Raw genomic sequence first — 22,074 nt, forward strand, 5'->3', positions numbered from 1 at the left:
CGTGGCTGCTGCCACTGTCCATGTGGTATGTTCTTTCAAGTTTTTCGATGTATGTTATTCGGGAGCGAACAGAGGCTCCCCCATAAGACCTTGTTTTTCTTTCTTGCCATCTTACTCTTACATAGAGCCTGCTACTCGCGCTTTATTTTCCTTTACATTTAGTTCTTTCTTTTTACACTGCACTACCTTGCGAAATCGGCCCACATTTTAGACTGCATTGTGTCCAGGATCGGCGCGCATTTTTCATTAAATAAAGCCATACTTTCGGTTCAGCTTTCAGGCATGTCCAGTTTGAACGAGAGCATCTTTGTTAAATTTTGATCTTGTTTCCGTAATGACTCCACATTACGGCTGAATACGTAGCCCTACAATAACGTGGTGAGTATGTTTCGTTCCCAGTTTTATTTAGGAGGCTTTTCCTTCTCCTACATGCAATATAGAAACCCTCAAATTGCCTCAGGAGATCTCGCCACAGAAGATCGTGTCTTCAAAAAGCAAGAAAGAGAAACATGATGTGCAGGACCAAGGACCCACGCACTGTGGGTATCGATGTTATGCTAAGCAGTTTGCAGATAGGTGACTACCTGGTATTGTTTGAGGTTACGCAGAGTGCTGCCTGGTAGACCAACGTGTTTGTGTAAGGCGAGCCGCTAGTTGGCTTAGCCGAGCCTGTCTGCGACGACAGCAGTGAGACGACAGTGACAACTATCGTGGAACGGTGACGGCACGATTTCGACGACGGCCACTGGACGCGAACTTACGACATGCCGATTGTTGGCTTCTACAAAGGTACTGAGAGTGCGAAAGCGAGAGAAACAAATAATTGTGACGTCATCAATGAACACCTGTTATACAATCGTACACTGCTGTGTCTATGTCATGCGGTTTATGGTAAAATGGCAATGACATTTTCACTACGGTAATGAAATGTTAAATCTTTTTGACCTGGGACGATCATAAAGCCAGCGCAATGTTACATAGCTTCTGCGTAGTTTTACCTGCAAAGAACTTAGATTATGTTGCTTGAAGATTTGGTTGTATTGAAGACAGTTTATTTCTGCCGTGTGAGCCAAAGGCAGGTTGACTCGTTTTCGCCGTGAAACTCGGTTTTGTTTTCTCAAAACTGCCTATAAAGAAAACAAAAACAACGATCGTGGCCTCATGGGTAGAGAATCGAGATGCTCTTCTGGAGGTCAGAATTCCACTATCGGCCACGCATGTATTCGTTTCTGCAGCGGCCTCAAAGGAAGCGTGGAAGGAACCTACCTACCACAAAGTGCCTGGAGAACAAAAAACTAAGAAACTGAATGTATCGATCAAAGCCTTATATTATTTATAGAAGAACACGAGCAAAGCGACTTTCGCTGCATGGCCGCATTTTCTGAGTTGGTTGACTTTGAAGGGCTTCTGTGAACGATCCGGAGGAGGTTAGAGGCAGTCATTTTGGTCTGAACGAATGGCACACATGCGTTTATTTTACCAAATGCGCGTATTTCATTATTAGATTCGCTTCACAATGATAACACAGGCTAAAAGACGAGACGATATTGATAATTATTGCTTGAAAATACAGAGAGCAATCGGAGTGAAGCTGCGGGTTTCACATGAAGAAGCGCATGCGGACTCTGGCGCCTGGCGCTGGTCGAGGCATGTAGTGCAGCCGCTGCACCTCGGCCGTCACGACGGCGCAAAGAACGAAAACGGCCGCTCCGTAGCTGGAACGTGGCACGACATCCTCGGGCAGGAACGTCCACGTGAGAGCGCACGCCATGAGCACGTCCATGGCGTACTTGTACATGTTCGCCAGTCCCTGGTCCGTCTCGCGCGCCTTGGACACGAAGAAGACGTAGGCGAACGCCGTCTGGCTGGCCATGCTCATCTCACCCATGCCGACCTGGGAGCACAGATCGCACTAGTGTTGTCCACTATGCCACAACGTGGCTCCCGAAATTTTAATTTTCACAGGCGCTGATGACCTCAGTGGCCAAAGCACAGGAACCGCCGACCTAATCGCAGTCACTGAGGCGGCATTCTGATCAAGATTGAACTAAGAAACGCCCTTGACAAGAGTAGTAATGGAAAATTGTCGATAGTACTATCAATATTTGAGCTACTCTCGAACTATCCATGGCGAAAAAAGCCATCGACTGTACTTTTGACTATAGAATTCTAAGCGTCTTACCGCACGTGGTCACATAAAGTAATCATGGCGATGTTTCACTGCACGTTACTAACTTAGAATGAAAAGAAGTAATGTTTTTGGCCTTGTGCAACAGAGGCTAGTTTTAGCCATGAATATGCGATAGTCATATCTGGAATTTAGACGTCGGAGACAATTTTATTTCAGTTGAAAAACAATTGCAGCTACAGTGCATGAATTGTGTTAGTTGTAGTAAGTTATAAGATCTTGGATTCATTGCGATAGCGATTATATGGATACTACAGGCGCATTTCTGCCGTCACCGTCGGCGCCGCCGAGGGGTTCATTATCAAGTCCAAGGGCGATAAAATCGTCGCCGCGCGCCGCATGCTGTATGTACGAATGAAAGTGCGCGAGGTTGAGCCGGCGATCGCCTCAGTCTCGCGCACGCAGCGGACGAAAGCGGTGAGGAAGCGCGCCTCATTCTGTCGCGCGCAAGGCTTCGAGGAGTTTAGAGAGTGGGAACGAGTTCTACTCTGGGCGGCCCGGGGGGCCGCGCGCACCCGGCGGGTCCGCTGTACATTGAAAGTCATCTGCGAGGTGTACAGCGTCCGGGCTGCACTATGTTTTCGCTGCATTGTTTGCGGTAATGCGAGCGGCAGCACCAAGGTTAAATCACTCGCTGCAGCTGTCGCGTTTCCTCACTGGAGCGTTTTGTTTGACAGGGTTTACGCGGTCATTTAGTGAGACGTTTTCATGTTTGCTTGTGCGCGCGCGATACAATGTTTGATAATTTAGTTAGTATGTCCATGTTTACCACATTACACGGCGGATAAAACTAATATCTTCGCTTCACGTTGGCGCACCTGCTCTCTCTCTCTCTCTCTGATTGATCGTGACCCTCGTGTTGCATGTTGAGTGGTGGCGCAACTGGTCTCTCTCTAGTTGATCGTGTCCCTCCTGTTGCACGCCGAGCGCTAGCGCACCTACGCTCTTTTTCTCTAGTTGATCGTGACCCAGGCATTGCATGTTGAGCAATAGCGCGCCTGCACTCTCTAATTGATCGTGGCCCTCGTGTTCCATGTTGAGCGGTTGCGCACCTGCTATCTCTAGTTGATGGTGACCCTCGTGCTGCATGTTTAGTGGCAGCGCACCTGCTCTCTCCCTCTAGTTGATCGTGGCTCTCGCGCTGTATGCTCAACAGCAGCTCGCCTGCACTCCACAGTTGCTCGAGGCCTTCGCGATGATAAACGGCAATGCGTGCGTTGTGTTGTCCCATGTTTCTCTTTCAGTGTAGTTGCTCGCGGTGCTTGCGCAGTTGAACGGCAGGGCACATATTCTCTCTCATTCCTTCGGATTGTTCCTAGTGGCCCTTGTGCTGTATGTTGAACCGCAGCGCGCCTGCTTTCCCTGAAGTTGCTTGCGGTGCTCGCGCTGTATGTTAAACGGCAGGGTCCCTGCTCTGTCTCTAGTTGTTCGCCCTCGTGGCTGTCTGTTTAGTTACTCGTGGCCGTCGCGGTGTTGAACAGCAGCGCACCTGCGGTGTCTCGCTGCTCGGGCTCATTGCTCGTGGCCCTCGCTCTATGTTGAACAGCAATGCGCCTATTCTCTCTCTAGTTGCCCGTGCCCCGCACGCTGTTGTTGAACGGTGGCATGCGTGCTGTCTCTCGATGCTCGTGGTTAATGCTCGTGGCCGCCGCACTGTATGCTGAACCGCAGGGTGCCTGCTTTCTCTCAAGTTGCTAGTGGCACTCGCGGTGTTGTGGAACGGCAGCGCGTGTACATGTTCTGTCGTTCGTTGCTGGTGGCCCTCGTGCTGTATGTTGGACGGCAGCGCCCCTGCCCTCTCTCTATGCTCTATTTCAGACATCACATACAACACTAGAGAATAGACAGACTTGTTCCAGTTGTCGCGTCGGCACTTAGAAATAGTTTTAGGTTTTTGACCGCAGTTGTGCCAAACTCTCCTTTATATAGGCTCAGTATTGAATGGATAAATCTTTTGTCCTAAATGTGGAATACCGCTGCTAATGCGTTGTAATAGATCAATTAGCTTTCCATAGTTTTATTTTATTTGTATTTACAGCCGGTCGGGGCAGCCTTACGAGAACGCTCGCGCGAGCGAGTGCCGTTGGCGCGCAACCAAGCATTAGAAACGTTTAGCTTGTCCGGTATTCCGGTAAAACGCAGACGCAATCGTCTTGCTGCCCAAAATTTAAACCCGCAACAAAGTAAAATTGACTTGGTTACTGCAATATTAGCTATTTCTGTCTGTTTGAGCACTGCGCCACCAGGTGGCCATGCAGACCGCTCACGTTTACGCCTCCGCCCCAACGGAACGCCTGCGTTTTACCGGAATACCGGTCAAGCTAAACACCTCTGTATTTAGGGAACGCGCGGAACAATACATTTTCGTAACGGCAGCGTGTCTACTGGTTTGGAAACGGCAATATCTGCACGGCAGTGCCATTCTCCAGAAGCTGTCCCACGTAGAATAATACCTTTTCTTTATTTTGTGGGGCGAAGGGGGTAGGGGGCGGAATATCATTAAAGGTGAGCGTCTGCTGTACCTGTCATTTAGTGCGTGAAACAAAATGTTGACTTAAAACGGCTTTTCAAATTCCAAATATGTTTCACACCTAATCCGCAAGACATTTCGAAACATTGAGGTTTAGGGATGCGCCAGTTCAATGCAACAGAAGCCACCGTGCTTAGCGATGTGTGAACGAAAAGCGTCTACTGTTTGTCTTTCCGATAGAAATTCAACGGCGCAGAAGCCACTGCGCGTAGAAACGTGCGAAACAAAAGCAAGTACTGTTTATTTCTTTAGGATTTAAAGCCTGCTAACGAAATTCTGTGGCGCTGAGTGCCATTCAGTTTTCGGTAGGAGCGTTTGTATACAAATTATATCCTTTTTTTCTGCTAGTTTTCCTCAATGCATACGCGCCATGTTTTGTGCAACAGATTTTAATGGCTTGATAGACTAGTGATCGCCCGTTTCACCGCGCGAAAGTACTTTAAAAAGGAATGTGCATCACATACATCTCTGTATACGATTATGACGTCATTGCGCATTTTAGAAACAGCAAACGTTGCGCAGCTCGTAGTCGGAGTCTTGCGCATATCTCGAAAACACTTAACATCACATAGATGAAGGCCATGTTTAAAAGAAAGAGAAATTATCTTTGTTTTGGCGACAGTTACCGTCACCTGATAGAGCAAAATCTCGCACAGGCTTATAAAAGTAGATTAATTAAACTGCTTAATGAAAACAGTGCATAATTACCAATTGTGAAAAGTGGTACTACTGTCGGTTCGATGCGCGCCCGCCTGATACGCTTGCGGACTGCGGGTGGAATTCCCAGCGAACGTCCTTGTGATTTGCCCTTTTAATCGCTGCCAAAACACGCTATTGCATACAGCGTTTCCAAATGTCCATATTGTGCACTCAATCATGAGAATGTTTCCCATCAGCAAGACCGGCAGCAGGCTTCTTCCTGAAAGCGGCCAGCATAGAGCGAGTGCGCCCGCGAGTAGAAACCTTACTAAGGTTTACCGCTGTATATGTAATGGCCACTCAATTTAACGCACCAGAGGGATAAAAAACAGGCATGCGAACATAAAAGAGCTCGATTTTACTGTTGCACGGCTCGCAGCGTCTGCCTCAATCCTCTCTGAGTTTCCCCTGAAACACGTAGTTCAGCTTGACGAGCTTGACTCAGTGGCTCGTGTTGAGAGGCTGTTCTGGCACTTCACAACACAATAATACTGTGTATGAATTGCGGGATGACGAGGCCATTCTTGGCATCGTGGCAACGCAACCATCGGTATAACACGCGCTGCAATGCAAGCGATCGCGTGGTCGGACCGATGAGAGAAGAGGCGATAATCGAAATTTGAATTTGCGTGCTGGGGGAGCAGTCGGCGCAAGGTGTAACGGGCGAAACTTGTTTTATTTGTAAATTTGCATGTACTTTCTTCCTATCCGTTGTACCCTCGTTACCGTCTCTGTTTATCTGACTTTCATTTCGCTGACTGCGTGATTTTATCTGGTTTCCATTACCCTGTGCTTGTTTGCCTGTTTGACTTTTGTTTTGCTGACTGCGGGATTTTATCAGATTTTCATCACCCTGTGCTTGTTTGCCAACATTCTTCACTTCTGCCACCATTTGCATGCACAATTTTGTGGTGCGAATGAAGGCGCACCATGTGTATTCTATCTATTTCATTGAACCTAATTTCGCTCCGTACTTCGCCGAGTTCAAATCAGACCTTATTTATTTCACCCTGCAGTGCCCACATGGGCCTCCGATACCGCCGACCTTTCCTTATATTCCATCCCCGATAAGGTCTTTGATTTTAGGAATACATTCTGTGAATTTTAGCGCTGGCACCATTGCTTCTTTCCCCAATTGCTCGCATCACCTCATGATTAGAACAGCTTCAAAGTGCTTTACGTTTTACGGTAGCTGCATTCAGTTATCGGTGCGTCGCCGCTGCATTCATTACTCCTGCGTTTAGTGGGGCCGAGCAGTATTTTAACACCGCAAACAGCGCATCGTGATTGGTAAAGTATGGGAAAGGATTAGAATTGGACTTATTTCTGTGGAGTCCAAAGGCTGGACGAGTTCCCAGTAGTGGGTAGATATATATAAGTCTCGGGGATCGGTTCACTGTTTTGTGACGGAAGATCTAACCGCTTTATGCCTCGCTCGCAACACACAAACTCTGTTAATGTGTTTGATGACGCAAAAATAACGCCGACGGAAGGTTTAAGCTTCGTTTGTATATATCTTCTTCCGCTCAGAAGTCGTGGTTAGAGATTTCCGTCATATGCACTAAGCAACAGGGGCACGATCATCTACCAAACTCATACATAAAGGCGGGCGACAGGATAACTGCAGAATTATCAGCCCTACAACCTTGTCAACGTTGCTTAAATAATTTCTACTAGTCATTAACTCGAAGTACAGGTTTCTTGCAGTTAGCCTCTGACCTGTAAAGCATAGGTAGGTGCATGAGCGTTCTTGCATTACGCAATCGTTGGGATGCGGACGTCATGAATGCCACATTTGCACACGCTACCTTGTGTTCGACGCCAGAACGCCATGTATGCTCAGCCAGAGTGGCGGGTGGGTTGAGCTTCCAAGCGAATGAAAGCGATACGAGTGGTAGTCGACGCAAGGGCCCGGTTACCTTGGTCAGCAGCGCCTTGGGGCTTTCGAGCACGTTGCCGGCGAGCAGGGTTGAGAAGAGGAGCGATGTGAAGGACGAGTGGAGCAGCAGCACCCCCTGGGGGATGTCCTTCGTGGTGTGCGCGAAAAACTCTTGGCCAGCGACCAGGCAGGCAGACAGGAAGGCCCACCCAAAGCTCTGCAGTCTCTGCGAACCCATCCCTTCGTCCTGGTACAACAGTAGCCCCATGGCCGTTACCAGGCACGTCTGCAGGGGTTAAGAGTGGCCAAGCTAGGTCAGCCGTTAGTGGTACTTTGCTCTGCTCTAAGTGCGGCAGCAGGACAACAGAAAGTACGGCAATAGACAAGCATAAACAAAGTACACGTAACGTGAGCTAAATATTGTCATGCATAAAAAAGTCCCCGCTATTAGAAAGAACAGATAATAGAACTGATAATCCCCTATTACTTGTCCGTGTCTATGGCTCCTTGCCATTGTTATAAGAATCCTTCCCGAACAAGATATAGGTCCCCTATCGAAACGGTGGCCACGCTTGTTGAAGCACTTTATACCTCATGATGTGACTTCTATAGCGCAGCCTGATTATCAGTTACTTCGATATTTTGTCGTTAAAAGTACTTATATCCTATTTGAGATCATAAGAAAACAATATGGCATAATAAGGGGCCGAGTTGACCAAACGATCTTACCAGCAAGTTTTGGTGCTAGAAAAATCTTACGAAAAAAGCGTATTCGCAACGCTAAAGCCGTTAGTAAGATCAAAAAGGTTGCGATGCGCACCGCAGCAAGGAATTTGCGCTGTAGTCGACAAGAACCGTGTATGTGATGGTAGCACGGGTGCGAACTTCAATGCTTAACCCAATAGTAAAAATAAGTCGATTGACGAAACTAAGCAGCCGTCACAGTTGCCGACGTAAGAAGGAATTCCTACGATAGGCGGGCAGCAGTCTTACGAACATAATTATGTTTGTATGGGCCGCTTGAAGTGACGCGGTTAAGCGGTGGAACCTGCTTAAGAACCTGCCGGCTATCAATCGGCCAAAGGCCACAATTGATAGCCGGCGATTGCGCGTGCTTCCATCTTTGTAGCGCGCTCTCATTTGTCATATCAAAGTGCATTGAGTAGTTTTAGTGCATAAGTGTATGTCACAGTGCGGCATTATTCTATTCGGCGAAGCACCGATCAACGGGTGCCAAAAGGTCGTGGAAATGGGGAGCGGCGATCAAGAAGCGTATTGCCGGCCACTCGGGCCACTGGGACCGAAAGAAGTCGAAAGCAGGTTTAGTGATTATCTTTTTGTCGTCGTAGCGACCATGACGCCCAGACAGGTTTATGTAGGAACCCCTGTGTATTCTCTGCCCCGCATTGAGAAGCTTGCTAAGACGGCGGGGGTGCAAATACTCCGAAATATGTGGTGTGTCTGTGCAATCCTGTGTCCACGCGGTGCTCACAGTGTGTGTGCCGACAGCACCGTATGGCCGGACGCCGTCGTTTCTCCTGTGTTTGTGAACGAACAATAGAGGCCCGCCACGGACTCAAGGGTGTGCGTGTGTGGTGCAATACGAGTGCGGGACCTCTAAATGCCCCGGGGAATCACCCGTTCCCTTCCCCCTTATTAAAAGGGGCACGGCCGAGACCTTGGGATGAGGCGGGATCCAACTGGGTGAATTTTATTGGATCGTCACCAATATCTGCCGTTCCCCAACACAGGGAACTAGGGAAAGGAGACGTTATTTAATCGCAGGTTTTAGACTGAGGTAAGCAGTCTAGAAGCTGAGCCTACAATATGTTGAATTGCGTCAAGGAGCTAGTGCCGTCGAGTATTGCCGGGGCCGCTAGCCGCTCTTAACTGCGAGAGTTGACGTAGGAGACGACAAACCAACGTCTGCATCCAAGCTCACCGTAGTTCCCCTCAAGTTAGCTCAACCTGCGTGAGGGAAAACGTCAGACCTAGACTCCCGGGAAACCCAGCCCAGCAATCGCATCCACCGTAAAACGAGATCGGCTTGCCAGTGTTCTTCGGGAAAGCTCTGCCGTCGACTCCACGCTTGATAGACATGCTGCTGCTGCCCGGCCATGCGTATGCCATCATTTGTTTTCTTTTGAACTCTGTTTAGTTGACCACCGTTAAGTGTGTTTTGTGGAGTGTTAATTTCTATTTTTACTGTTAACTGTTCGTTCTATTTCTTTTGTATTCATCATTGATCTTAATTAGGTGCATGTGTGTTAGTGTTCTTGTGTTTTTTTTTTGTGTTTCTTTTAATCTTTGTGTGATTACCAGTCGACAAATATATTTTTTCTGTCTTTCTCGGGACTTTGACATCTTCACTGTGTTCGCTTGTGCACAGAACGACCAACCGGCTTGTGTACCCCGTCGACGACTTCGCGCCGAAAGCGAACGGGGTACAAGTGTATTAGGCGTGCGCTGCTGCTGAAGCCAGTAACATTAAGGGTGTGCGCTGAAGTTCTGCTTAATCTCTGATGTTCTCTAGCTGTTGCTGTATTTGCGCAATAGCCGGATTTTTCACACTCTTCATGACACTTTATGGGGTAGCAGTGCGGTGTCCGTCACTGACAAACATCATGTGCTAAGAGATTTATTAGCAATGGGCGCGAACGGGTAGCCGTCACAAGCGTTCGGCGAAAGACAGCAACCACGAGCTCATGCCGGTAGCGATGTTGCGTTACAATCGCCCTCCGCAGAAAAAGGCGCCATCCTGGCGGCTTAAGGCGAAGAGACTACTATTGGGTCGTAGTACGGCTTAATGCGAGAGAAGTGGACAAGTTCGCGGCCGCGATGGCGTAGGTCCGTCGATGGCGTGAGGGGCTCTACGATGTAATTTACGGAGGACGTTTGCTCGAGAATGCGGTAGGGTCCTAGGTACTTTGCGACAAGTTTTGAGGAGAGGCCGGGTGTAGTAGCGGGTACCCGAAGCCATACGAGAGAGCCGGGCAAAAAAGTTGGTGCAGAACGGCCGGCAGGTGTACGGGATTGCTGCTGCCACTGGTCCTCGGTGGAAAAAGAGCGGGCAAGCTGGCGGCATTCCTCGGCATGACGAGCAGCTTCAGATAGCGGAGTACTTTCGGACGCGTCAGGTGTATATGACAGAATGGTATCGAGAGTAGTAGAAGGTTCTCGTCCGTATAGGAGAAAGTAAGGGGAAAAACCAGTGGTTGCTTGGGCCGCAGTATTGTACGCATACGTCACGAAAGGGAGAACTTGGTCCCAGGTGGAATGATCAGAGGCGACGTACATGGAGAGCATATCGCCAAGAGTACGGTTGAAGCGCTCGGTCACGCCGTTAGTTTGCGGATGGTACGCTTTACTGGTGCGGTGTACGATTCGGCATTCGTCGTGTAGTGCCTTCAAAGCATCGGAAAGAAAGGCGCGGCCTCTATCGCTCAGAAGTTCGCGAGGGGCACCGTGGCGAAGAACGAAATGTTGTAACAGAAACGATGCAACGTCACGGGCGGTGGCAGTCGGCAGAGCAGCTGTTTCAGCATAGCGGGTCAAGTGATGCACTGCAACAATAATCCAGCGGTTGCCTGCTGGAGTGGAGGGTAGCGGTCCGTATATGTCTATACCAACACGATCAAAGGGCCGACTAGGGCAGGGAAGGGGTTGTGACGGGTAGACTTGTCCGGGAGGTAATTTTCGGCGTTGGCACTGAGCACAGGAGCGAATGAACTTTCTGACGTAGTTATACATGCCGCGCCAATAAAATTGGATGCGTAGTCGAGCATAGGTCTTGAAGAGGCCGGCATGTGCGCACTGAGGGTCTGCGTGGAAAGCGTCGCAGATAAGGTCACGGAGATGGCGGGGTATCACGAGAAGCCACTTGCGACCGTCAGGGAGGTAATTACGACGATAAAGAAGGCCGTCGCGAATGCAGAAGTGGGTAGCCTGGCGGCGAAGAGCGCGAGATGGTCAAGAGGTGGATGGATCAGAAAGGATGCTGATGAGAGCACTGATCCAGGGATCCTTGCGCTGCTCCGACGGCATGTTGCGCAGTGCATGAGATGGAACTGTGGGCTCAAGGGCGGATAGGCAAGCGCAGTCAGCGGACACCGGTGAACGAGAAAGGGCGTCAGCGTCCGTCTGTTTGCGGCCGGAACGGTAGAGAACGCGGACGTCGTACTCCTGTAGCTTAAGGGCCCAGCGAGCAAGTCGGCCAGATGGGTCCTTAAGGGTAGACAGCCAACAAAGGGCGTGATGGTCTATGACGACATCGAAAGGGTGACCATACAAATAAGGAGGGAATTTTCCAGGGGCAAAAATTATGGCTAAACACTCTTTCTCTGTAACGGAGTAATTAGCCTCGGCCTTTGTCAGAGTTCGGCTCGCGTAGGCGACATATTCATCAAACCCCGCTTTTCGTTGTGCGAGTACGGCGCCAAGTCCGACGCCGCTGGCATCGGTGTGGACCTCTGTGGGCGCTGCAGGATGGAAGTGGCGGAGGATAGGTGGCGAGGTTAGCAGGCGGCGTAATTTCATGAAGGCGTCATCACAGGCGGGCGACCAAGCGGAAGGTTCTTTGTCGCCACTTAGAAGGGCTGTGAGGGGTGCACTTATGGAAGCGAAATTTCGAATGAAACGTCGGAAGTATGAGCATAAACCAAGGAAATTCTGAAGCTCCTTTAACTTCTTTGGTTGCGGAAAGTCGGTGACAGCGCGGAGCTTGGCTGGATCCGGAAGGACGCCGTCTCGCGATACAACATGGCCAAGAATAGTGAGCTTTCGGGTGCCGAAACGACATTTTTTTAAGTTAAGTTGAAGTCCCGCGTCAGTAAGGCATTTCAGAACTTGCTCGAGACGGCTGAGATGGGTTCGGAAATCAGCGGAAAAGACAACTACGTCATCCAGGTAGCATAAACATGTGTTCCATTTGAGGCCGCGTAAAATATTATCCATCATTCTCTCAAAAGTGGCCGGAGCGTTACATAGGCCGAAAGGCATTACGATGAATTCGTACAATCCGTCAGATGTTATAAATGCTGTTTTAGGTCGATCAGATGGTGCCAAGGGGACTTGCCAATATCCGGAACGTAAATCCAGCGAAGAAAAGAACTCAGCTCCCTGCAATCAGTCGAGGGCGTCGTCGATGCGCGGTAACGGGTAAACGTTCTTGCGCGTTATCTTGTTCAGACGTCGGTAGTCGACGCAGAATCGAATAGAGCCATTCTTTTTCTTAACGAGTACGACCGGTGATGCCCAGGGACTGTTGGAAGGCTGCACAACGCCACGCTTGAGAATGTCAGCAACCTGGTGGTCAATGACGAGGCGCTCAGAGGTGGATACTCGGTAAGGGCGCTGCCGTAAAGGTGCATGACTGCCGGTATCTATCTGGTGAAAAACGGTCGATGTGCGGTCAAAACCGGAAGCATGGCTGTCGAAAGAAGCGCTGAACCTCTGCAGGAGAGCAATAAGCTGGCTTCGTTCTGAAGATGACGTGCCATCGTCGATGGAGCAGTGGAAAGCATCGAGGAGTGACTGATCAACCGCAGAGTCACAAGTAAGTGCGCCAAGGCCCGCAGAAGTAGAAAGGGCAGGAGCGTCAAAGATGCAAAAGGTGTTGACCGGTTGAACAAGGCCTAGGCATTCACCATGAAATAAAGCTAAAGGGCAGGCCGTGGGATTGTCGACGACCATTTTCATGACGCCGTTGCGAAGAGTAAGGAGAGCAAAGGGCAGCGGAGAACATCGGCGGCGAATGAACAGCTCAGAGGGCGTAAAGAGAACAGTGGCATCAGAAATAGCGGCGCACGACACAGGCACGAGCAGGGAAGAGCGTGGAGGGACGGAATTGTCTTCGGAAACAAACAGTTTAACACTGGAAGAGTCGTTTTCGATAGTCTCGACGTCGGGAAGTGCAGAAATTTTGAGTTCGGCGTGACAACAGTCAATAACGGCGTTATTATTTGCAAGGGAGTCCCAGCCTAATATGATGTCATGGGGATACGTGGGCAGCACGACGAATTCGACGGTATACAGTAGACCTTGAATGAAGACGCGAGCAGTACAGGCAGCGAGAGGCGTTATATTTTGAGCGTTCGCGGTTCGAAGGGAGAAGTCGGAGAGAGGCGTCAAAACCTTTCGTAGTGTGCGGCAGAGTTCGGCGGAAATTATGGATACGGCAGCTCCTGTATCTACAAGTGCCAGGACGCCGATTCCTTCGACAGAGACTTCAATTACGTTGGCTGGAGAGGTACGAGGACTTGGGCATTGCGACGTGGACGCAGTTCGTGCCTCGGGAACTGCGGCCATCAGTTTTCCTGCTCGGTGGACACGGGACGGCGCCGCATCGGAGAAAGCGAGCGACGACGGGGAGATTGTGAGCGGCGAGTAGAGGCGGTTGGCGGTTAGGGGAAAAGGAAGAGGTAGGAAGGCTGGAAGGCGAAGAGGAAAACGGAGCGGGGAAAGGTGGCGCTCACCGGATGTTCTGAAGAGGAAGCACGCCACGACGACAATGGCGCGCCACGTGACCAGCACCACCGCAAGCAAAACATATTGGGCGGTCATCGAAGGTGCGCCACTGGTGGGGGTAAGGTCCGAGTCGCGGTTGAGGATTCGGAAAATGCTGTCGGTCGGGCAGCGGCATAGGAGGAAAATGCCGTCGGTCGTGAAGCGGCACGGGCTCCTGGGTCACATCAACAGAACCTGGGAAAGCTCGAGGTTGCCCGCAGAATGGAAAGAGGCCGAGGTACGGTTCATACCTAAACCCGGTAAACCTCTGACGATCGAGAACATGCGCCCTATCTCGCTCACGTCCTGTGTGGGCAAGGTCGTGGAACGCATGGTTCTCAGAAGACTTCAAGCACACCTGGACGAGACAAATCAGATGCCAGTGACCATGTATGGTTTCCGACAGCACCTGAGCACCCAAGACGTCCTGATCCAATTACACGAATTAGTGATTAAAAGAGCAACGAGGCACGCGCCCCGGGGTATACTGGCTTTGGACCTGAAAGGGGCCTTCGACAACGTGTCCCACGCCAGCATGCTCGAGAACCTGCGCAAGACTGGTTGTGGCCGCAAGACCTACGGCTATATTAAAGATTTCCTAACCAATAGAACAGCAACTATCCGGATAGGAAATGAACGGTCAGAGCCTGTGGAGCTCGGAGACAGGGGTACCCCACAGGGGTCTGTCCTGTCGCCTCTGCTTTTCAACCTAGCACTCCTGCCCCTGCCCGAACTACTCAATCAGATCGAGGGCGTGGACCACGCGTTCTATGCCGACGATATAACGGTGTGGACGAACCGCGCGGGGTCCGACGCCTGGGCGGAGGAAGCCTTGCAGAGAGCGGCAACGACCGTCCATGAGTATGCCACGACCTGCGGCCTGAGCTGCGCTCCACAGAAATCGGAGCTGCTCATGGTACAGCCCGGAAGACCGAAGAAAGAGCCGCCGCCAAACATAATCATCACCATCGACGGCACAGTGATCAAACCAACGCAGCAGATCCGGATACTGGGCCTTCTGTTGCGCAGCGACGGCAAGGCGCACGCAGCCGTCCACAAAATCAAGACCACATCGGAGCAAGTCCTGAGCATGATCCGGAGAGTCACCAACCGGAACAGAGGAATCAAAGAAGAAGACGCACTGCGCCTGGTGCAGGCATTCGTCGTGTCACGCGTAACGTACTCCGCCCCGTACCTCCAGCTTGCGAAGGTGAACCGCGAGACGCTGAACACGACGATAAGGAAAGCAGTGAAAATCGCGATGGGCATCCCAGTCTACTCGTCAACGCAGAAGCTGCTGGAAATGGGTGCCCACAACACGGTGGAAGAGCTGGTGGAAGCACACCTATCCCACCAGAGAGTAAGGCTGAGCCGGACAGAGCACGGTCGGGCCGTCCTACGCAAGATAGGATGGCAAATTGAACAGCAACCGACAACGGAGCCACTCCCCACAACGTGGAGAGACATTATTAAGACCAAGCCTCTCCCCCGGAACATGCAGCCGGGGAGGAACGACGAGAGACGCTCTGCGCGGGCCAAGGCAATGGCTCGACAGCTGGAAAAGGACCCAGAGGTTCTCTACGCGGACGCCTCGCTTCCCAAGCACGGAACCAGAGCAACGGCGGTCGTCACCACCATCGATAAACTGGTCACAGGCGCGTCGATACGGACGACGAATATAGCCGAAGCAGAAGAAGTGGCCGAGGCCCTCCCACTCGCACAACCGGGAGTGAGGACCGTAGTCACAGACTCCCAGACCGCCTACGCAAGCTACCGCAAGGGGAACATCTCTCCCGCGGCACTAGCGATCCTCACCAAATGCAAATCACCGGGACGGGCCGTTGAGCTCGTGTGGGTCCCGGCTCACTCGCAAGTGGAAGGCAACGCACTCGCCGACCACTATGCCCGAGAACTGTCAATCCGGGCCGAGGACGAGCCAGAGCTACCGCACCCCGTGACAAGCTACAAAGAAATCACGCAAATGTACAGAAGCGGCAGATGTAGGCTTCCCCGTCCGCATCCGCAACTCAGCCGACAGCAGCAAACGATCTTGCGACGCACGCAAGCGGGGTCGCTAGCGCATCCCGTGCTCTTGCACAAGATGTTCCCAACAGAGCATGACACTTTATGCCCTTTTTGCAGACGGTCAAAAGGCACTCTAGCACACATCATTGCATGGTGCACTAAGCTCAAGAACCCCCCACCATCCCTACCCCCCACCCTCCCCAGCCCCAACCCCCCCGAGCGATGGGAGACCTTGTTGTCCAGCCCCGACCTACCGACCCAGCTCGCGCTGGCGGCTAGGGGCCAGGAACTGCTGGACGCATATGGGACCTGAGAATAAGGTTCCACCCCATCTGGTGCCAGCGCGCACCAACCGTCACTAAGCGCTCAGTTCAAAAGTTGATTCTCTCTCTCTGGCGGCAAAAATGTCGGTGGTCGATGCATAAGAGGGCGGCAGGGGCGTTTGTGGACGAGATCGGGAAACTGCTTCAGCGTAACTGAGAGGAGCCGTGACTGGTGTCTGCTCAATGGCTGGAGGAACGGCTTGAAATACTTGTTCTTGAATGAAGTCGTGGATCGTAGGATGCAAAGCAGGTGGTGGTTCCTGGACAGATGATATCAAAGATAGCTGGCGGGTGACCTCTGCGCGAACGAATTCCTGAATTTTTACGAAGAGAGCAGCATGGTTGTCGTCGACTCCAAGGCTTGATAGAGAGTCGGCGGGCGGGGTGGGACGTCGGGTGTGAAGCCGTTGCCTGCGCAACTCGTCGTAACTCTGGCACAATTCTATCACTTCAGCGACAGTGTGAGGACTCTTCGATAATAACATTTGAAATGCGTCGTCCTGAATACCCTTCATTATATGTTTGATTTTCTCCTCCTCTGACATCGACGCATTCACCCGTTTGCACAGGTCGACAATGTCCTCAATGTAGCTCGTGAAGTTTTCTCCGGCCTCTTGGGATCGTGTGCGCAAACGTTGTTCGGCACGAAGCTTTCTTACTGCAGGCCGACCGAAAACTCTTACTGCAGGCCGACCTCACTTCGTGGTTGGTCTTGAAGACCAACCACGAAGTGAGGTCGGCTTCATGGTTTAGAAACCATAGTTTCGCAACGTCCGTAAGGTAGAATGCGACGTTTCTCAATTTGATGACGTCGTCCCACTTGTTATGGGCACTGACTCGCTCATAAGACGAGATCCAATCTTCAACGTCTTTGTCATCTGTGCCGGAGAAGATAGGGGGATCTCGCTGACGCAAGGCACCGGCACAAACCGAGGTGGCCGGCGCTGTTGGAGGAGCTGGAGGAGTGCGTGAGTCGTCGGGCATGATGGGGGGTAGAGTGCGACTCCGAAGTTCCAGGGTGGTCGAAACCCAGCACCTCCACCACTTGCTAAGAGATTTATTAGCAACGGGCGCGAACGGGTAGCCGTCACAAGCGTTCGGCGAAAGAATGCAACCACGAGCTCATGCCGGTAGCGATGGTGCTGTGGCGCAGGCAGGCTACTCTTCGTTACACGTGTTTTTAATTGACGTGTTTTGAGCATTTTCATCATTTATTTCTACTATTGACTTTCCTCGGTCATATTGCTGCGAATCATTATTTTTCGACACGCTTTCGAGGCTACACTTCTCCATGCGAGACGAATAAACGCAGAAATGCCTAAAAGTTGCTAATTATCAAATCTTTTTGCTGTTGGGCAATCCGTTGTTGTATTGCTTGCTGTGAGCCTCAGCGTTTTTATTATCTTACTCATAGTTTCAATTAAGCACTAAGCTGAAGTGGCGCAGCGTTTGGGCTCCTGGCTTTGCTGATCCTGGAGCTTAAGGTGTGGACAAAGGTATGCGTACGACAGACGGCAACGTGTCTATGATACGGAGGCTGATGTTAATACAAGGACATAGCAAAAACAGCTGGCAAATAAAATCATGTACCACAATTAATACGAAAATCATGTGGACTGTTCGAACAAGCGTGATACTGCGAAGAAAATACACCTTGTGAACGGAGCGAATAATCCTAGCCTGAGCCCTCTTGTAGCTAATTGCGGTAAAGGAAAGCGTACGAATACTCTTTTGTGTGGGTGGCCTCTTTTGAGCGGACAACACCTGTCAATTCTAATGGAGTACGAAAATTTATGGCGCCATGAAGGGCTATGATAAGGGTCACCAGTTTGTTGGCTCAGCAGGTTGTTATACGGCGGCCTGCGCTCCAACATGTAGAATGTAACATTACGGCAACACTTGGGGGTACGCTTACGCATACTTAGGCAACTCTGGTAGAGTTTATGCATTTTTTTCCTCATTCCATCCTTGATGCCTGCACACAGCGGTCAGCTTGAATGGAGGTGTAGTCATGAGATCGGCCATATTGTATAGGGCAACCTAAATCGTTAGGAAGGCTTCCTATCAGTGCTTGATATACATGTAGAATGCAGAATCGCTCTGATGTGCTCATCCTGGAATCAATTTGGATGAAATTTGGTGATCTTAAGATAATTCAAGCGTGAAATTACGACTCTTAGGAGCAGACTCTTCTTTAGGCCTTCAGAGCATTCACAAAATATGACAAGAATAAAAAAAGAGAGGAAATGAACTTTAAAGACTTGTGTCTGCACATAAAAGCCTATAGTCTCAGTTTTTAAAACGACGTCTACTGTGACGTGTACAGTGGACAATATTGACAAATTTTGCCACCAGTCAGTTTTATATAATAATTCGTGAATGTCACTTTTTCAAAAGTAATGTAGAAAGCAATGACGTTACGGAATCTGAATATATTGAATTTGTACCTTTAAACGCTTTCATAGAGGATTTCTAGAAGTTGGGACGGCTGTTTTCGCACAGGCTTGCCGTGTTGGTAAGCATGGTAATTAACATTTGTTTCTGCTCATCTTCCACTCAGAATGTGGAAACAATAAATGAACAATATAGAATGTATACTCTGACCGCGGACTACTTTCCTTTTAAATGTAATAAGTTCCATTGAAATCGGTTCAGCGGTTACGCAATAACACTGCTACACCACAAACAAAATTGACGAGAGGGACGATGGCTGTCACAAAGGTAAACATGGGCATGTAGTCACTCCACGTGGGAACTATTAGATTGTCCATACACTCGACCTTTAAGTGTACATACATTATGTAAGTAGTCGTAGCTTGTGCAAGTCAGGCAACAATTTAATGAAGGCCCTAAGATTTACACGTTTTGCATGCGCTTAAGTAGGAAAACCAGAGTTAACGCCCAACATCGCAAGCATGCCTTACTCACCAGCGAGAAGACGAACCATACAGGTCTCTGTGTCGTGGACACCGCCAAGGTGGGTAGGCCTGCCAGAACGGGTGCCATGCTTGTCAGCGCCGCAGAGTCTACGATGCGGAGATGTATCAAGGACATGAACCTGCGAGAATGCACGCAGCATTTGGGTTTAAGTGGAAACAGCTGCTTTAAATATGGCGAACAGATGCTTGGAAGGCTCTGTTTTCAACCACAAAGAAGATTATTCGTCTTAAAAAAATATTAAGCTACAATGCACATGTAGAAATGCGCATGTGAAGCTTGAGCCTTAGTGAGGCGGTAAATAAATGTAATGCTAAATAAATGCGACACGCGCATTGCTTTTATGGCATGCAACTTAAAATTTCATGCAGTGTGATATCATGCAATGTTTACATTTATGCACTGCAGAGGCCACAATGCTCAAACTAATACGGTCCAAGCTTGTGTTTAGGCACCGGACCGCTCCCAATCTGTGGCGGAAAGCAAACGCCAAATCAGCGCTACGCACAATGTGAGACTTCGGCGCAGCGAGGCCGCGAGAGAGAAGGCAATGGGTGATGCTCGTCGGGGAAAGAGAAAGGGCGGGGAAAGGATTAACATTGGTATCTAAATACAGTTAGGCATTTCATGCACCTTCATTCACAGTGGCATGCGTACCAATAGTAGGGAATCGGACATGAAGTGGAAACATACACAGTGGCAGGTACCACAACGGCCCAAGTATGGGGTAACTTAAATGTAAGAAATTTATGAAAATCAAAGGAGCTGTTGATCATCATGAGCTTTCTTTTTCAGTCAGATAGACACTTAGCTTGATAACAAAGACATAGTTCTCTAGAGGCACCTGTGAGCCCATGATATGCTCAGTATTTATGCGGGGTAGTCGTATTCAAGCTTTACGGAATTTTTAAAATTCGCCCGTGGCAGAAAGCTGACTTCTTGTTGTCAAGCAGGATTATTCCAAGAGCCGGACATTGCTGACGCGAGAAATCAGAACACGTACGCTACTAATTAACAGTAATTGACTAATTTACTTCTTAAATGATTACTTCACGACGACAAATATCGCTATTTACGAATTGCAGCCGGTGAGCTCTCAAGATTCATCCACTTCAAATGAATATCTAGGATGACAGCAGTTTTGTGACATTATTTACCAAAGTGTGGGACCAAATAAATGGGATTTCCGGTTAATTTTGTACTTCAATGCATAAGAGAGCGTTTTGTTAAAAAAAGTTAATTGAACAACAGTCTATTTTACAGAGAGTTTGATGGCGCATTTCTCCCAAACTGGTGTCGTTCTGGAGTTTAATTCCAAGTTGATACGCCTCGCAATCTCATCAGCTACAATCGCAAATTGCAATATGTGACATAAATTAATTAATTAGAAGTTAATAAGACTGCTTTTAGTAGTTAGTAGAATATGTGCTTAGACTTCTCGTGCCAGTAATGTGAGCCTCTCTGAATAATCCAGCTTAAGGACTAGAATTATGTTATCTGCAACAAGCTATTTTTTTTAATCCATAAAACTGAGAAATGATTACCCTGTACCGTAATTCATTTCTTTATTGTGTAGCACACAGGTACACTCATTGCCACTGCTTTGTCAGTCAAAATTATGTGTTTAACGAGAATCCCGGGGAAAGAGGCAAAAGAATCTCCGGGTCAACAATACCTGTTCCCAGTGCGTTTTGAATTCACGAGTGTTCGGTTGAGAACGGGTTGATTTTCGACCCCGGCATGACGGCGGTCACGTTGCCCTTAAAGAGCCGTCAAAACACGTGATGCACCACAGCACATGGGAGCTGATGCAATGGGACGCGCCACTATACGTATGCAGCCTATACGCCTGCATGCTTCGCAATAAACTGCAGTAAAGCGTTTCAAGAGTTGGAACTATTCTGTGTGCTGTAAGGTTCACCGTGCAGTGCATAATAAATGTAGCATACTTGTTACAGGATATTTGAGGGAATGAGCTAGCGGTTGTTCAGCCCTTTCTGTTTCTGTCCTATGTGTTAAAAGGCATCTGGATAAGTGCTTCATTTTCAACCAAAACAAGTAGCAGTCTTTATCCACACATCTTAGTACGGTGGCATGAACGAGTTACGAGCTGCTAAACGGAGCCATCAGATAAAATGCGGGTTCCCCGTTGCCATCACTACATCTCGTCAATACTTAAATGCAAAAAGTCCTGTTTATCCAGGACTTCTTTTTCGATCAAGTAACGTTACATACTGTCTGAATCAGACTTTTCAAGAGTGGTCAAACGGTATTGTCCGCCACCTTCTGAAAAAAAAAGAAGCACAGGCCGAAGCCGCGATGAGGCCATGCATGGTCGTGCCGCAAGCTGTAGGCATAGGCTATAGGTAAAACATATCTGGAAACAAGCCACCACAGTGAGGTAGGAGCTACGGACGCTGGCGCAGTCCGTAGCCGGCCGCTCGACCACTCTAGAAAGGTGTGGTTTACTAAATTCAAACTAATTAGTCAGCCTACGTTTACTTAAATTCATACTGCTTAGTCAGCCTACGTTTACTTAAATTCATACTACTTAGTCAGCCTACCTTTACTTAAATTCACATTGCTTAGTCAGCCTACGTTTACTTAAATTCATACTACTTAGTCAGTCTACGTTTACTTAAATCCATACTACTTAGTCAGCCTACGTTTACTTAAATTGATACTTCCGCCAGCGCTACGGGTCTCACACTTCGTTTATTATTCTAACATATTTGCTATCGCGTTCATTGCTTCGCCCTTATGGCGAAACTGTTACATTTTTCAAAGGTTAGAATCCTTCCAATGGTGCCGACATCCCGGTAGCAGTGTATTTCAGGACGCCTACAAGCGCTAGGATTGTTGCTGCTGTGCGTAGGCATGAAAAATCATTTTCTCAGTTAAGAAGGCCACCTCCTGTTGGCTAATCTTGTGCGTCATCACCACGCTTACAGATTGCAAAAAATTATTCATCTTGCAACGAACTTCGCTA

At 49.3% G+C, this 22,074-nt stretch overlaps 1 protein-coding gene across 1 annotated transcript; it reads right to left on the reverse strand.

Moving 5' to 3' along the window:
* Window positions 1-1,530: 1,530 nt before the first annotated feature.
* Window positions 1,531-19,101, reverse strand: LOC129382883 (uncharacterized). The gene is made up of 3 exons (XM_055067114.2): window positions 19,077-19,101; window positions 7,337-7,582; window positions 1,531-1,894 (listed from the first exon to the last, which is right to left on the reverse strand). Exons 2-3 carry the CDS (start codon window positions 7,562-7,564, stop codon window positions 1,601-1,603), a joined length of 522 nt encoding a protein of 173 aa, XP_054923089.2. The 5' UTR covers window positions 7,565-7,582; window positions 19,077-19,101; the 3' UTR covers window positions 1,531-1,600.
* Window positions 19,102-22,074: the final 2,973 nt, after the last annotated feature.

Source organism: Dermacentor andersoni, chromosome 3 (genome assembly GCF_023375885.2).
Source record: "Dermacentor andersoni chromosome 3, qqDerAnde1_hic_scaffold, whole genome shotgun sequence".
Lineage (NCBI taxonomy): Eukaryota > Metazoa > Arthropoda > Arachnida > Ixodida > Ixodidae > Dermacentor > Dermacentor andersoni.

Excerpts from the sequence above, each read along its gene's own strand:
- LOC129382883 (XM_055067114.2), bottom strand. The coding sequence starts at position 7,564 with ATGGGGCTACTGTTGTACCAGGACGAAGGGATGGGTTCGCAGAGACTG. Across the intron at positions 1,895-7,336 it reads CCAAGGCGCTGCTGACCAAG|GTCGGCATGGGTGAGATGAG; the intron begins GTAACCGGGCCC and ends CTGTGCTCCCAG.